Source organism: Semicossyphus pulcher, unplaced genomic scaffold, assembly GCF_022749685.1.
Source record: "Semicossyphus pulcher isolate SPU_LCO1_2020_fin unplaced genomic scaffold, fSemPul1.0.p SCAF_30, whole genome shotgun sequence".
In the NCBI taxonomy this organism is placed as follows: Eukaryota; Metazoa; Chordata; class Actinopteri; order Labriformes; family Labridae; genus Semicossyphus; species Semicossyphus pulcher.
Window position 1 is genome coordinate 1,560,081 of NW_027211705.1, and position 17,570 is coordinate 1,577,650.

General features: G+C 46.3%; 1 protein-coding gene across 2 annotated transcripts in view; it reads left to right on the forward strand.

Moving 5' to 3' along the window:
• Positions 1-17,570, forward strand: part of gon4lb (gon-4 like b) — a 44,503-nt gene that overhangs the window by 13,027 nt on the left and 13,906 nt on the right. The window contains exons 5-17 of one of the 2 annotated variants that reach the window (XM_069679142.1): positions 1,293-1,343; positions 3,070-3,114; positions 3,219-3,320; positions 3,575-3,676; positions 4,120-4,290; positions 6,147-6,390; positions 7,459-7,560; positions 7,641-7,681; positions 7,861-8,000; positions 8,340-8,580; positions 9,177-9,263; positions 9,351-9,537; positions 10,886-11,033. In XM_069679142.1, coding sequence (XP_069535243.1) covers positions 1,293-1,343; positions 3,070-3,114; positions 3,219-3,320; positions 3,575-3,676; positions 4,120-4,290; positions 6,147-6,390; positions 7,459-7,560; positions 7,641-7,681; positions 7,861-8,000; positions 8,340-8,580; positions 9,177-9,263; positions 9,351-9,537; positions 10,886-11,033 — 1,661 coding nt within the window. The remainder of the gene's footprint in view (positions 1-1,292; positions 1,344-3,069; positions 3,115-3,218; positions 3,321-3,574; positions 3,677-4,119; positions 4,291-6,146; positions 6,391-7,458; positions 7,561-7,640; positions 7,682-7,860; positions 8,001-8,339; positions 8,581-9,176; positions 9,264-9,350; positions 9,538-10,885; positions 11,034-17,570) is intronic. The other variant, XM_069679143.1, reaches the window with a different exon arrangement.

A 17,570-nucleotide genomic window follows, 5' to 3' on the forward strand; every position in this document is an offset into this window, starting at 1 on the left:
AGAGACCTTGCTGATACAGTATAACTACCTTGTGTCTTGTTGCTGTGCTCAGTCTTGCCATGGTGTCTGACCTGTGACATGAAACTGTCTTCCACAGCCTCACCTTGGTAGCAGAGTTTGGCTGTTCCTCAGCCAGTTTTAAGCCTCCTACACAGCTGTTTCTGTTTCACTTAATGACTGTGTTTCAACCTACATGTGACACTGATGATCATTAGCACCTGTCTGGTATAATTGGTTGATCATACACCTGACGACAATCCTACAACATCCCTGACTGTGTGCAGGTGTACCTCTAAGAACTGCTGCTGGTTTGAAAGCAAAGCGTAGTAACACCAGATATTGATTTGATTTAGATTTTTCTTTTGTTCGCTCACTGATCATTTTGTAAATTGATAAAAATAAACAATTATTATTTATATTTTTGAAAGCATTCTTAGTTGACAGCATTTTTTCACCCTGCCTAAAACGTTTGCACTGTACTGTATATCTATATATTAATTATATATATATATATATATAGGCAAGAGGAGACGTAACTAAAACAATCACTACAGTCACTGAAGTTTCCATACCTGTGAACATTAACCTCAGACCAACTCAAAGACGATGTTCTGCTGTTAAACACGCTGGCGTGCGGGGTCCTTGCTGTTCTTTCGGTAAGTTAAATGTGTGTTTTGGTTAGCACAAGTGGCAACAGCGGCGCCATCTGCTGATCTCTACTGCACAGACTCTGGCTCCAAATGACATCACCATCACAAGATGGCAGCGCCTATCAGGGGGCTATTTTGGCATCAACTTTGTACAATGGGAGCAGATGGTGACATGCGTCCATCTATACAGTCATTGGTGTAAACCTACAGCCTGTCTGTCTGTTTGAACCTACAGCCTGTCTGTCTGTCTGTCTGTTTGAACCTACAGCCTGTCTGTCTGTTTGAACCTACAGCCTGTCTGTCTGTCTGTCTGTTTGTTTGAACCTACAGCCTATCTGTCTGTTTGAACCTACAGCCTGTCTGTCTGTTTGAACCTACAACCTGTCTGTCTGTTTGAACCTACATCCTCTCTGTCTGTCTGTCTGTTTGAACCTACAGCCTGTCTGTCTGTTTGAACCTACAACCTGTCTGTCTGTTTGAACCTACAACCTGTCTGTCTGTCTGTATGAACCTACAGCCTGTCTGTTTGAACCTACAACCTGTCTGTCTGTCTGTTTGAACCTACAGCCTGTCTGTCTGTCTGTCTGTATGAACCTACAGCCTGTCTGTCTGTTTGAATCTTCAGTGTGTTTTGTCCTTCAGGAGCCAAAGATGACTCGGTCCAGACTGAAACAGGTCATCCAGCAGGGACAGGTGAACTCAACCTCCCACAATCCTCCTCTCATTTTCTGGGGAATAACTGGAAATTGACAAGCAGCCATTACTGCGGTGGCATGTCCCTACAACATTTGCGCGTTAGAATACAAGCTGTCCTAAGAATTGAACAAGTTTCTATCTTTACCGTTACTTTCTATGTTACGTTACTTTTGACAGCCATGTAAAGGACATCAGAAGAACCCGTGGAGGTAATCGGCTGCTCTAACAGTCTGACAAACTTTAACTTTGGAGAAAAAGAGCACAACACACAAACCGTTCGGTCATGAAGAGCCACCTGTATGAGACCAGACACTTTACACAGATTCACTGAACATACTTATGCAGCCATGAAACTGGGTACACATGTCCCCAGTGTGGACAAGGGAAGATTTACGTAGATTTTGAGTGCCCCCCCCTAGAAATTTTCAGAAATTCAGCCCCGCAGCACGTTGAACCTAGATTTATGAAAATTTCTGCACATATGTATCATGCCTAGAGCTACAAAAAGCCTCTTGGATCCATACTGTAAATCCAACAGGAAGTCCGCCACTTAAATTTATTTGTCAAAAAACGGTGTGTTTTGAGCCATTACCAGGGGTCATATTTTAATTAACTTCTCCTAGAGCTTGCCTTCAACTGACCTCAAATTTGTCCTGCGTACAGAATTAGCACAATTAGCAAAATCTTGTACAGAAGTCAAAGGGCGTGGCCGTGGCAGCTCGTCAAAGTTGCGTGTCTCGCCATGATACAGGAAGCTGCTGTATTTCCATCATACAGGGTCTTATCTGCCTGAAACTTTATATGTTTGACACAAGACCCTTCCTGAACACTTCTACGTGTTATAAATCAGTCTCGGACAGAGCGCCACCTACTGGTTTGAGGCACTAAGCCTCGTGTGATGTGCATCCTCCGCTCGACTGGCATCGTCACTGTGCTGTCTTCGCTTGATGTCGTGTCGAAATGACTTGACAATTTACAGCCCTTTTTCGCTGTTTTGTGTCTGTTAAACAGACTGTGGCAGCGTCACATTTCGGTCCGCTTAACGCAGACTTTACGCCGCGTTGGCGACGCTTGCCGACGTCTCCAGAACTCGGCAGAATCGAGAGTCGTTTCCGCCGTTTAGCGTTTGATCGTCAGGCCGCCACTGCGGGTCGCTCTGCCATGTCCCCAACGCGCAGCACTCCCCAACGTGCACACGGGTGCGAGGGCCCGTTCATCGCTGCTCGCAGCTTTAATTATTGTTATTATATTATTATTATATTATTGTGTTTGTTATTTTTATTGTTATATTATTATTATGTTAACAGTAATTTTGTCCCTCTCTGAGTGACATGTAGATGCTTTTTGTTGTTCATCACCAGGCGATTATTGAAATGATCTTATTTAATTATGTTCCTTTTCTAGCTAATCTTTTCTCTATTTCTTCATTATGTAATCAGGCTTTTGTTGTGACCCATGTTAAATATGTAAAATCTAAATAATGTTAAGATGGCCTGATTAAGGTTCCTTCATCAGTAACTGGAGGCAGCCGTCTTACATCTTTACTATGTGTGCAGCTGTCAGAGTCAGCAGGCAGCAGCAGACACTAAGGTGCCACTGCAGTAATGGCAGCTCCACAAGGTGGCAGAACACACAACTTGATTGCCTTATTTGTCTTTACTTTAACTGGAAAACATGTTTGTTTATCTGACTGTCCCTTACCTGTCTGTCTGTCTGGTTACAGTCACTTAACTGGAGTCTGTCTGCAATGAACTCAGCAACAGTCAAGGTAAATAAACCCATCAAGACAAAGGTATTAATATTGTCTGTCTGTCTGTCTGATTAACTCACCATCTCACTCTGTCTCTCCCTGTCTGTATGTCTCTCTTGCAGCCTCCTCAGTTTGTTGACATTGAGCTTGAGGAGGATGAAGACACCTCAGATGAGGAATACTGTCCTGAAGAGGAAGAGGAGGAGGAGGACACAACAGAGGAGGTGAGTCGTCTTTGATTACCTTTGATCATAGTTTTTTTTTTTTTCAGTTTTTAGTCTTTATTCTTTTGTGTTTAGTCTTGAGTCTTTAGTCTTAGGTCTTAAGTCTCGTCAGCTGGTTCTTGAAATAACTCAGGCTTCTTTATTTAGATGGATGTCTTTGTTATCTTATCAGCGTGGGTTGGGGGTTAGGGTAGGAGCCTCTTGGGGTTCTGTAACAGCTCACTGCTGAACTCTGCTGCTTTCTGTGTTTGCAGACGTTTCTCAGTGATGCCGACAGCTTGGCCTCTCCTCCCAGAACTCTGCACCCATCTCCACCCAAAGGTCCAGAAGAGCAGAGCACCCATGGAGCCCTACAGGTACCCTGACCCCCCGACAGGCACCCTGACCTCTGACCTCCTGCAGGCACCCTGACCTCTGACCTCCCACAGCTACCCTGACCTTTTGACCTCCCACAGCTACCCTGACCTCTGACCTCCCACAGCTACCCTGACCTCTGACCCCCTACAGCTACCCTGACCTCTGACCCCCCTACAGCTACCCTGACCTCTGACCTCCCACAGCTACCCTGACCGCTGACCTCCCACTGCTACCCTGACCTCGGACCCCCTACAGGTACCCTGACCTCTGACCCCCCTACAGGTACCCTGACCTCTGACCCCCCTATAGGTACCCTGACCTCTGACCTCCTACAGGTACCTGACCCCGCACAGGTACCCTGACCTCTGACCTCCTGCAGGCACTCAGTTTGCACTAACCTGTGAACCACGACAGGTTTTCTGACCTCTGACCTGTTGTTTAGAGTTCTCCAGGAATCCTGAGGGAACAGGTGATGACCTTTACCTGCCCTCCTCAGCTCCTCCTTGCTGCTCCTGAGTCTTCCTTCCTGGAGAGACTAAACGCTGTACAAGAGGAGCTGGACTGCAGCCCTGCCTCTCACCAGCCTCTCACTGCCACCTACTCTTGTAACCAGGTAACCGCTCACCACCACCTACACCTGTAACCCATGGTGCAGGGAAGCTAATGACCAGCCTGTAACCAGGTAACCCCTCAGTACTGCCTTCACCTGTAAACAGGTAACCACTCAGTACTGCCTTCACCTGTAAACAGGTAACCCCTCAGTACTGCCTTCACCTGTAAACAGGTAACCCCTCAGTACTGCCTTCACCTGTAAACAGGTAACCACTCAGTACTGCCTTCACCTGTAAACAGGTAACCCCTCAGTACTGCCTTCACCTGTAAACAGGTAACCACTCAGTACTGCCTTCACCTGTAAACAGGTAACCCCTCAGTACTGCCTTCACCTGTAAACAGGTAACCCCTCAGTACTACCTGCCTCTATCTAATTGACTATTTTAGATTGACCTGTCTGTCTGTCTCTCTCTCACTCTGTCTGTCTCTCTGCCTGCCTGTCTCTCTCTCTGTCTGTCTGTATGTCTGTCTCTCTCTCTGTTTGTATGTCTGTCTCTCTCTCTCTCTGTCTGTATGTCTGTCTCTCTCTCTCTCTCTGTCTGTATGTCTCTCTCTCTCTCTCTCTCTCTCTGTCTGTATGTCTCTCTCTCTCTCTCTCTCTCTGTCTGTATGTCTGTCTCTCTCTCACTCTGTCTGTCTCTCTGCCTGCCTGTCTCTCTCTCTGTCTGTCTGTATGTCTGTCCCTCTCTCTCTGTTTGTATGTCTGTCTCTCTCTCTCTCTGTCTGTCTGTCTGTCTCTCTCTCTCTCTGTCTGTATGTCTCTCTCTCTCTCTCTCTCTCTGTCTGTATGTCTCTCTCTCTCTCTCTCTCTCTGTCTGTATGTCTGTCTCTCTCTCACTCTGTCTGTCTCTCTGCCTGCCTGTCTCTCTCTCTGTCTGTCTGTATGTCTGCCTGTCTGTCTGTCTGTATGTCTGTCTGTATGGCTGTCTCTCTCTCTGTCTGTATGTCTCTCTCTCTGTCTGTATGTCTGTCTCTCTGTCTGTCTGTCTGTATGACTGTCTCTCTGTCTGTATGTCTGTCTCTCTGTCTGTCTGTCTGTCTCTCTCTCTGTCTGTCTGTATGACTGTCTCTCTGTCTGTATGTCTGTCTCTCTCTCTTTGTCTCTCTCTCTGTCTGTATGTCTGTCTCTCTCTCTGTATGACTGTCTCTCTGTCTGTATGTCTGTCTCTCTCTCTCTCTGTCTGTATGTCTGTATGTCTGTCTCTCTCTCTCTGTCTGTATGTCTGTCTCTCTCTCTGTCTGTCTGTCTGTCTGTCTGTATGTCTGTCTCTCTCTCTCTGTCTGTCTGTATGTCTGTCTCTCTCTCTCTCTCTCTGTCTGTCTGTCTGTATGTCTGTCTGTATGTCTGTCTCTCTCTCTCTCTCTCTGTCTGTCTGTCTGTATGTCTGTCTGTATGTCTGTCTCTCTCTCTGTATGGCTGTCTCTCTCTCTGTCTGTATGGCTGTCTCTCTCTCTGTCTGTATGTCTGTATGACTGTCTCTCTGTCTGTATGTCTGTCTGTCTGTATGTCTGTCTCTCTCTCTGTCTGTCTGTATGGCTGTCTCTCTCTGTGTCTGTGTGTCTGTATGTCTGTCTCTCTGTCTCTGTCTGTATGACTGTCTCTCTGTCTTGTATGTCTGTCTGTATGTCTGTCTCTCTCTCTGTCTGTCTGTATGGCTGTCTCTCTCTCTCTCTGTCTGTATGTCTGTCTCTCTCTCTGTCTGTCTGTCTGTCTCTCTCTCTCTGTCTGTATGTCTGTCTCTCTCTCTGTCTGTCTGTATGGCTGTCTCTCTCTCTCTCTGTCTGTATGTCTGTCTCTCTCTCTCTGTCTGTATGTCTGTCTCTCTCTCTCTCTGTCTGTCTGTCTGTATGTCTCAGTCTCTGGACAGTAAAGCTGCCGATGATGATGATGATGGTGGAGGAGGGGATGAAGGCTCTGGTGGTTTAGCGTACCGCACGCGCTCCAAACTGCGTCTGGTGAACGTTCCTCTGGGTCAGCTGGAGGCGGAGCTTCTGGCCCCTGACATCACCGCTGACATGTACGAGCAGGGCCCCGGCCAGCGAGCAGAGGACCGTCATTGGACAAGATGGCTGCAGGGTCTGATGGCGCCCGACAATGAAGGTCAGAGTTCAAGTTGACAGCAGGACTTTCAAAATAAAAGTCTTTCTCTTTTAATGCACATTATTACTAATTTTTTCCCTTGAAACAGCTGTCTTTAATTTTACATTATTGAATCGGAAAAACTTTATTAAATGTTGACACTGAGCAGAGTCTGACCTGAGACGTCTCCATAGTAACTCTTTCAAATCACCTGAATCACCGGGCGGAGGGTCATAACAATAGAACGAGCGTGCGTTAATTGTGCATCAAAATAATTAGTGGCGTTAAACTTTAACAGCCCTAATATATATATACATATATATATATATATAAGTTTTGCAAAAGTTTTAGGCAGGTGTGAGAAATGCTGGAAACTAAGAACGTTCTTTTTTTGCTTCTTCCAAAGAGCTTGAACAGCACATCTTAAGACCCCAGTGTGCTTTGACATCTTTGTCTGGGAGAGACCTTGCTGATGCAGTATAACTACCTTGTGTCTTGTTGCTGTGCTCAGTCTTGCCATGGTGTCTGACCTGTGACATGAAACTGTCTTCCACAGCCTCACCTTGGTAGCAGAGTTTGGCTGTTCCTCAGCCAGTTTTAAGCCTCCTACACAGCTGTTTCTGTTTCACTTAATGACTGTGTTTCAACCTACATGTGACACTGATGATCATTACCCCCTGTCGGGTATCATTGGTTGATCATACACCTGACGATAATACTACAACATCCCTGACTGTGTGCAGGTGTACCTGTAAGAACTGCTGCTGGTTTGAAAGCAAAGCGTAGTAACACCAGATATTGATTTGATTTAGATTTTTCTTTTGTTCGCTCACTGATCATTTTGTAAATTGATAAAAATAAACAATTATTATTTATATTTTTGAAAGCATTCTTAGTTTACAGCATTTTTCACACCTGCCTTAAACTTTTGCACTGTACTGTATATCTATATATTAATTAATATACAAAACAAACTGATTTCAGTGGAAAAACAGAGTTAAACTGTTTTTATTTCATTTCTGATTTCAAAATAAAGACGAACAAGGTGAAACTGTTTTTATATGTGAAATCTGCCCGTTTGTGTCTCAGATGAAGCTGATGATGAAGACGACCCGGAGTACAACTTCCTGGAGGACCTGGATGAACCAGACGTAGAGGACTACCGGACGGACCGGGCCGTGCAGATCACCAGTAGGTGTCGTTCTCTCGGTGCTGCAGCGCTTCTTTAGCCTGTTTACAGCCTTAGAGTTAAAACGTTTCCTGTTTCACAGAGAAGGAGGTGAACGAGCTGCTGGACGAGCTCTTCGATACGGTGGGTTTCTATTTTTACCTGTGGCTGTTTCCAAATAAACTTCATTAAAATAAACTTTTTTACAGTAAACAAAGACTCTTTTTGATATTGTTTATTATATTATATTGAAATGTTTCTGATGTTTAAACTCAAACAACTCAGCTCTGATTGGTCAACAAAGTTGACTCATATGACTCTAGAGTCTGTTACCTGTACAGCTGCAAGAGGAGGAGCTGCTGGAGGAGGAGGAGGAGGAGGAGGAGGAGGAGGAGGAGGAGGAGAAGTCGGAGTCGACCCCGTCACAGACTGGAACCAAATTCAATGTTCCCAAAGCTTTACGGTAACACACACTTTAATACACACACATCTATACAAACTCTGCAGAGAAACACACCCACACACACGCACATAAAGTGTGCGTGTGTGTGTGTCCTCCTGTGTGGGCAGGGCAGCAGAGCAGTGCTGTCACTGTTTGGGTCAGGAGGAACAGGAAGTCCTCCGCTGCGTCTTCTTCACACAGAGCACATGAAGAAGAGTTCAGTGGGAGGAGACATCATGTGTCAATCAATAAAAACTGGGTCCAGGAGGCGGAGCCTGTGTTAGGAAAGCAGCTGATTGGTGAAGAGGAAACGTCTTAAGACTTTTTTTCAGCAGTTTTGTCCCTCTTTGCTCTCTGTAGATTTGAGGCACCATTAGCTAGCATGCTAACAGAGCGGCGGCGAACAGTTAGACGACAGTACGAGGCTCAGCAGCAGAAGAGGGCGCTGCAGGACACAACCAACCAGCACTGCAACAACACACACCTGGGTCATTCACCTGCCCCACAGAACGCCATCACCCCCCTCCTGCTGCTGAGCACCTGCCCCCTGCTCCACCTGGACCACACCCAGAAACTACAGCTACAGCAGCAGGTACAGCAGGTGAGACAGCCCCGCCCCAACACTGAAAGGTATGAGTTACATGTTAGCACACCTGTTGGCTGACCTAACGTCCTTAGTTCACCTGTTAGCTCTTAGCTCACCTGTTAGCTCACCAGTGACTCGGGCTCGGTATCGATAAGGATTTCTCAATTCGATTTGATTCCGATTCACAAGGTCCCGATCCGATTCGATATCGGTTTGGTTAGGGGTACTTCAGTTACAACATGAATGCACCTATGACCTGGTGCTTTATCAAAATGTTTAATGTTTATAATAAGAACTGACCCCAAAGAAGTGACATCATGTACTTTTTATCATGACCAACACACAGCAGTCAGCACAATATTAACTATTTCATGAATTAGACAGCTTATGATTTTCAGTCTGAACGTCTGGCTCAGGATTTTGATTAAACGAACTGGGGTTCAACTTGAGCGAGATTTGGCCACGAGATCTCACAGCGCGAAGAACAAAACCACACGAGAGTTATGGGGAAAGACGTACTGTGTAACAACAAGCTAGCTCCCCTGTTAGTGTGTTTGCTCATCTGTCAGCTCACCTGTAACATTCTGACTGAGGTTTTTTTTCTCTCACAGCACGTGCAGCTGCTTACTCAGATCCACTTGCTGGCACGCCGTGTGGACGCTCTGAACCACGAAGCCTGCATCACCAAACATTACCTGGTCAGTCAGTAACATTACCTGGTCAGTCAGTAACATCACCTGGTCAGTCAGTAACATTACCTTGTGACTCACCTGTTCTCCCTACAGGAGGAGCTGCAGCAGTTCGCCAGGCGCCAGGAGGAGGTTTTTCTACCTACTAGTTTCAGAGTGTGTAATCTGCAGGGGGCGCTGGATCTCCTGCAGGAGGTGGAGCAGAGAGCTGGGCCTCCTCCTGCTCTTCCTGCTCCTGCTGCCTCCAGACGCTGGCTCCCCAGGATGACTCCTGCTACCAACAGTAAGGAGGAGAACACCTCATTTGTGTCAGACAGAGTTTGGTTTTTCTACTAGAGCTAAACTTAATCCAGAAGGCAACTGGACTTGGTTGAAGTTCTTGAAGACGTTTCACCTCTCATTCCAGAGGAGGCTGTCATGCGCATGCAGGCTAGTAACCATGGCAACTGAAGGAGCCAGATATACACTATGGCGGACACCGGTTAAAACGTGAAATGACAACAACCTCAGCCGTTGTATTTCACCACCAACACTATCGAAGCAGAGACACATCCAACCAGCAGAAATCAGTGTTTCTGCTGTGAACGGTAATCTACAGCTAATTCTATTTAACAGAACCAGCAGCGCTTAGTTTGCTAACACAGACTGTGGATAAAACAGAGCCAGCTCAGCAGTAACTCACTGATGTTGAGAACATTCAGCCGTGAGAGCACAGGCACACAGAACTGTCAGGAGAAAGTCTGACACGGTCACACTGCCTGGACACTTCACAGAGACATGTTCAGCCACACTGCCATGAAACAACGCTGAACAGCAGCAGCAGCAGGAACAAGCTAACGTTAGCCCGACTGCAACACCAACATAACGTCACAGTGACCTCAGAAATGAAGCTGGGGTAATTACCTGTGGAGCAGACCTGTCTAACTCAGCATCGCTTTTTGATCCTCTCAGCTCCCGTAGCTCTCTCCACCCCAGAAACGCCGCTCTGATGTTTGCTCTGTTTCGTTTCGGTCTCGGTCCGACTCTTTCTCTTTAGCTTGCTCCTCCTCATGTCTCGTCTTCGGTGTAACGCTCTTTGTAGTGTCAGCCTCGTTGGCAGTGGAGGGACGGGCACTTTGTTCCTTCCTGCTGGTTGTTTTTCAGCCTTTGTGGACACAAAGCATCTGACGCTGCGCACACTGAACAAATTGAGCTTGACCGTGTGAGCATGCGCGGAGGAGCGGTGCTGCGCAGCGTGTGATTGACAGCAGCCTGAGAGACTGCTCGGCTCTGATTGGTTGTTGTGTTTTGGGAGTGTTGGATTCTTACAAATGCCAGGAGCTGTAGGAGGAGCCAGAGGAACATGATTTATTCTCATGTACGACTGCATGTTTCAAGTGACAGTTTGAGCAAATATGACAAAGTTTTATTGATGTTACCTACTACAGCTTTAAGCTTAGAATGACCTTGACCTGGATGACTGAGAACCTTCATAGACATGTTCGAGGTAGTTAAAGAACCATACAGTCTTCACAGTTGTAAATGTACAATTACAGTGTACAGGTTGTTAATGTGCAGATACACTGATGAAGTTTTACTAAATGTTCAAGATTAATAGTTCTGGTTCTAACTCTGGTTCTGGTTCTCTTCAGGCCTGGCCTTCCCTCTGCTGCCCGTCGACACAGCGTGGCTGTTTGCAACCCGATCCATCTTCCTTTACCCAGAACTACTTCCTGTCTGCAACCTGGAGGCCGTCAGCATCCGACCGCAGAGGAATGTTTATACTGCAGGAGAGGACAGGTACACACACACACACACACACACACACACACACACACACACTCCGATATATAGTTTAAGTTAATACTTTCCGTCATTTAAATGTTTGTAAAACGTTCACAGATTCTAGAAAAGACATTTTAAAGTTTCGTGTTGATGTGTAAGACCTGCAAGAGAATCACTACTGAGCATGTGCAGAGTAACACATAGGGACACATGGATAGTGAGCTGTGTCTTTCCATACAGAATGAAACATTGTGAACTTCAAACTCGTGTTAAAATCACAGTAATCAATCAATCAATCGTTTTATTGTCATACATACAGATAAAAACAAGTTCCACCGTACAATGAAATAATTATTTTACTCTTCACCCTCAATGCTGCTCTAAAACTAAGATGGTAAAAGGTACATGGACTGCACTCATACAGCGCTTTTCTAGTCTTTGCGACCACTCAAAGCTGCTTTTACACTACATGTCACATTCACCCATTCACACACTGATGGCAGAGGCTGCTACGTAAAGTGCCCAACTGTCAATCAGATAACACATTCATTCCCGTTGGCTATGCCACCGGGAGCAATTTGGGGTTCAGTGTGTTGCCCAAGGACACTTCGACATGTAGCCTGAGGGAGCTGGGGATCGATGTTATTGCACGTCCTGCTGGGCTGTGTGTGTGTGTGAGAAGGGGCTTCTGTGTGGTGGGGGTGGGTTATGGTGGGGCAGAGGTAGTGGATTGCATCTGTTAATGAGTCTGATGGCTTGTTGATAAAAACTGTCCTTCAACCTGGAGGTCCTGCACTTTACACTCCTGTATCTCCTACCAGAGGGCAGAAGAGTGAAAGGTGTGTGCTGGGGGTGGGAGGGGTCCCAGATGATGCTGCAAGCTCTCCTGTGGACTCTCCGGTGGTAGATGTCCTGTAGAGAGGGTAGCGGTGCCTGGACAATCCTCTCAGCTGTTTTCACCACTCTCTGCAGGCGTTTGATGTCCACAGCGTCGCTGGTACCACACCGTGATGCAACTGGTCAGGATGCTCTCGGTGACAGCAGTGTAGAATGTCCTCTGAGTCCTCTGAGACATCCCGAACGTCCTCAGTCTCCTCAGGAAGTACAGCCGCTGATGACCAGCTGGGTGATGTTTAGTGTCCAGGTGAGGTTGTCAGTGATGTGGACGCCCAATCCTCAAAGGAAACCTGGCTGTCAGAACACCGCTGTTTAAACCCTCTGTGCATCTAATCAGCACAGATGAGATCACGTTTACACAATCTTGTGCTGTTGTGAAATACACAAAGGATCCTCTGGTGGCTGTGAAAAAAAAACTTTCCAGCGCCATTTTCTTATGCTCAGGCGACATCTGCGCATATATCCCGTTACCGCTCACCATGAGGTAAAAGTCATCTTATTGGCAAAAGTAATCAAGAAATTGACAAATGCTATAGACTTGATTCACATTAACATAACTAACCTCTTTTCCATGAGCCCGATCCAACTTCACACAGGTTTAACACTCCATCATAACCAAATTGTACTGGAAACACAAGAAACCATGAATCAAAGTGTCCACTCTACAGAAACCCAAAGACCGTGGAGGCTTAGCCGCTCCAAACTTCAAATTTTACCACCTAACCATCTCCAATTCATTCTTGTATGGCGGCAAGAATTTGAACAATAACACCAACCCTGGATGGACATTGAACAATAGGCCTGTCGAGAACTATCTTTATCAGATCTCCCATTGTTCACCCAGTCAATTCAAAAATATAATTGCTTAGTAACCTAGTCATAGTGGCTACTCTGACAGCTTGGTGGAAAGCCAATCAGATCATTGGACACCCCACTTCCTCAAACAAATGTACCCCAATTTGGCACAACCCTGACTCTCCGATTCAAAATAAACCAATAGTTTTTAATTCATGGAAAAAAGCAGGAATTACTCATCTGGAACACTTCACCACGATTTATTCAAACCATACGACACTCTAAAACAGAAATACAACATGGTAGTAATGGCTTCTTACAATATTCACAACTGAAACACCATTTTAAAAAATCAGCACTTCAAACACTCTGGCCCTCATTTATCAAACGAACGTACGGCAGAAAACCGTGCGTACGACCATTTACACGCAAGCTTCGGCATTTATCAATTTGGACGTGAGCGGAAGCTACGATCAGATCTCACGTCAGGTCTGAGCTCGTGTACGCAAATCTGAGTCTGTGGATCTGCGGTGCAGCACAGCAAAATCTGTCTGAGTCTGAAAGTAATTATTAAACAAACCTCCGCTGTCATCTAAGCATCAGCAGCCACATATTCAGAACAGATCAAAACGGATTCTTAAAACTAATTATTGCACATTAAAATTTGAAATAATAAATACAAGCAGAAATCTGTGTTTGCAAATGAACTCAAAATAGCCTATGGTAAAATTGTGCAATTGTTTTTGAGCGCAGGTTCAACAGTGCGCACACACGCACACGGGTCACAGTGGAGCGCTGCTTCGGGTTGCTCAAGGGCAGGTGGCTCCGTCTTGGACCAGCGGGGGGAACGCTGCTGTATACCCCAGAGAAAGTGTGCGACATTGTTTTGGCCTGTTCAGTTTTGAACAACATTGCATTAGTAAATGGAGTGCCATTTGATGTGCCTGCGCAGCCAGAGGAGCCGATGCCCAGGGAACCGTGGCAGCACAGCCTCCACTGGGGGCTATACGGAGGAGACAGGACCTCATCAATCGCTTTTAAAATGTAAAGTATACCTTACACTTCTGCAAACGCGCTGCAGTATTTAATCAGTAATGTGATGAAGGATCCTAGGTGAAATTGGCTAAAGGCATACTAAACACAGACAATGGACAACATTTAGTCATTTAAACATTTTATTAAGGCTTTTTTAGGGTTTCGTTAATTTATTTTAATGTGTTATTTATTGCCTCAAGTGTGCCGACAACTGAGGCAGCGCAGCACGGGGGGCAGAGGGCACGCGCTCGCTCTCTGCAGCCTGACTCGGTGGGTCTGGCTCAGTGGGACCGCTCTGGGGAGGAGACCTGGCCGACATACTGCTGGTGCCTGGCTCTGAAACATTTAAACATACAATAAAAATGTATACCCATGTAACATGTGTAAGCCTAATTATTTGTCATTTGTAAGTTATTGAGAATTTTAATCAACCCTCAGCCGGAGTCCGTTCCTGTACGGCAACGCTGTTGACTGCCTGCGTTACCCTCTTCCACACAGCGTTTTATGAGCTCCTTTAACTCCAGTTTTCAGACTGCCAAAAAGCACATCTTTGTTTTGCTCCACCTCAGATGTGAGGATGCCGATTAACATCTCAGAAAAGTGTCTTTTCTTGCCAGTGTTTCTTCTCTCCATGTTTGACCTCAGTGGGCGAGGCCTCCGAACCAGGAATATTTAAGGGCGTAACATGTTAATGACGATCGAATTCAAGACCGGATCAATCGTACGCTTGAATTGGTGATATATGAATGTTTCATAAATCGCACGTGTGTCCTGTCGTAAGACCAATTCTGCGCTCATATCTGCACCCGTTTTCACGTAAGATTGATAAATAAGGGCCACTGCAACCACCCCCACTGTTCAACCACCTCACACACATCGCACTCAGAAATATACAAACTTCTAACACACAGACAACAATCTCCCACGACCGGTTCAACACTAGGAAAAAGACTTCAATATCACAATCGACAGCAACTCCTGGACGCACATATGCAATAACATCTTCTCAATGTCCCGTAACTCCAAAGTGCAACTTATTCGGTTCAAAATTTTACACAGAGTTCATCTCACACAAGATAAATTACAAAAACTGGGACTCACAGGCAATGACATACTGTATGTACTGTTACACACTGCACTTTAAACACCACAGATGATTACCTTCATGCCACCTGGCTCTGCCCACCTACACAAACATTCTGAACAAACATCATACACACTATCCATAGGTCGCAGCATTCCAGCCTCCCTTTCTGTCTGTCTACTGGGAGATCTCTCATCAGTCTAACCGCCACTGAAATACAAGCAGCCCATTCTGGTCGCCTTAACAATAGCTACAAGAAACCATCCTCCTGTTTTGGATCACTGTTAGACCACAGTGAGCAGCGCTTATCACGCCGTCCCCCAGGCTGCACTGGGTCACTCTGGCCACCTCATGATCCATCTGATTCCTGCGTACTGGCAGAAGTTAAAGCGCCTTCAGCCGGGCGGTGAAAGAAGCTCAGCGTCTGTGCTCTGATAAACTACAGCAGCAGTTTTCAGGGGGAGATGCTGGCTCAGTCTGGAAGGGTCTCTGACAGCTCACCAGCTTCAAACCGAAACCCCCCACTCTGTTTATCACCTGCGCCTTGCCAACGGCCTGAACGAGTTTTACTGTCACTTTGATAGACAATGGGACAGTCCTGACACCGTCCCCCGTGACTCCACTCAACAGGTAAAGATTATCACCTCCACCTCCCCCATGACCTCAACGGCCCCCTCCCCTCACACCACAGCAACAACCCTCTCTGTCATGAAGAGAGATGTTAAAAGGATTTTTAAGAGACAGGACCTCCGCAAAGAAGCCTTACTGGACTCTGTCTCCCCCTCCACCCTGAAGCACTGTGCCGATCAGCTGTCTCCGGTGTTCAGACATCTTCAACACCTCATTAGAGACCTGCCACGTGCCAGCCTGCTTCAAGGCCTCCACCATCACTCCTGTCCCCAAAAAGCCGAGGACCACAGGACTTAATGACTACAGACCCGTCGCCCTGACCTCTGTGGTAATGAAGTCCTTTGAGCGCCTGGTGCTCTCACACCTCAAAGACATCACAGACCCTCTCCTGGACCCCCTGCAGTTCCATAGACCAGGGGTTCCCAAACTTTTCCATGCCAAGGCCCCCCAAACAGCATTAGCTTCTGGCCGGGGACCCCCAAACCCACAGACAACAGAGAGTGGGACAGCGTTGATTTTTTTGGCAGCATCCTCACCAAGCAGTTCTCGGACAATGTCTTTGGTAGCTGGTAGAATCAAATCCTTTTAGCGTTTTTTAGCACAAGCAATGTGGTATGAGGCTAAAAATGATGCCTTCAGGGCCTGCTCGGGCACGGTAGCTTGCTGTGTGAATGCAGCAGATTGCCTGACCAAATGCTCTTCTTTACGTCTGAAGAAGTCTACTGTTTTATCGGCCTCTGCCGGATGTTTTTGCATCAAGTGACGCTGAAGTTTCGAAGGTTTTAAATACTCGTTTAAGAGGGTCTCCAGACAGAGGACGCATTTCGAGCAATCATGGCCATTTTTCTGTATTTCTGAATTTGAGAATCCAAGATTACGGCAGTTTACGTGTTGTTAGGTTCAGGACAAATGGTTATTAAAAATAAAAAATAAAAAAAATATATATATATTTTTTTTTTTTTCCTCCAATTTTCTGAGGCCCCCTGGCGGCCCCCACTTTGAAAACCACTGCCATAGACAATGCCGTCAACATGGCCCTCCACTTCATCCTCCAGCATCTGGACTCAGCAGGAACCTATGCCAGGATCCTGTTTGTGGATTTCAGCTCTGCCTTCAACACGATCATCCTGGCTCTGCTTCAGGACAAGCTCTCCCAGCTGAACGTGCCCGACACCTGCAGGTGGATCACTGACTTCCTGTCCGACAGGAGGCAGCTTGTGAAGCTGGGGAAACACGTCTCTATCAACAATAATAATAATAATAATAATTTTATTTGTTATGCACTTTACATTTAAAAATAAAAATAAAAATATCAAAGTGCTACAGGCTAAAACAAGGTAGTAAAAAAACCACAAAGACATAATAATAAAAAATCACGCAACACATCAACATTACTAAACAGAAAAGGCCTTCTTAAAGAGGAAGGTCTCCAGGTTTATTTTAAAAGCGTCCACAGTCTGCGGTGCCCTCAGGTGGCCGAGGAGAGTATTCCACAGACGAGGAGCAGCTCAGCAGAATGCACGAGCCCCCATGGTGCAAAGTTTGGTTCTTGGTGGAAGGAGAAGGTGAACTTTTCTGGAGCGGAGGTTGCGTGTTGAGATGGTTTGTGGTGTGAGCAGCTCTTTGAGGTATGAGGGGGCATTGCCGTGGATACGCTGGTGAGTCAAGAGGGAGATTTTGTACTCATTCCTGGAGGAAACAGGAAGCCAGTGTGTGAAGGACAGGTGTGATATGTTCATATTTCCGCACTCCCATCAGGATCCTAGCAGCTCTGTTTTGGATGTATTGCAGTCTCTGGAGGTTCTTGCCAGGGATCCCAATGAGAAGTGCATTACAGTAGTCCAGCCTTGAGAAGGCGTGGACGTTTTTCGGCATCAGGTAGAGTGAGTGTGGGGCGGAGTTTGGCAATGTTCCTGAGGTGGTAGAAGGAGATTTCGCACAGGTGTTTAATGTGGGAGTCAAATGAAAGGTGGGGGTCAATTTGCACACCCTGGTTGGTGACTGATGAAGAGAGGGGGATGTCCTGGCCAGAACAGGTGATGCTGGTTATGGGGGATGATTTGACCTGTTGTGCGGTGCCAACTAAAATGGCTTCAGGTTTTGGAGCTGTT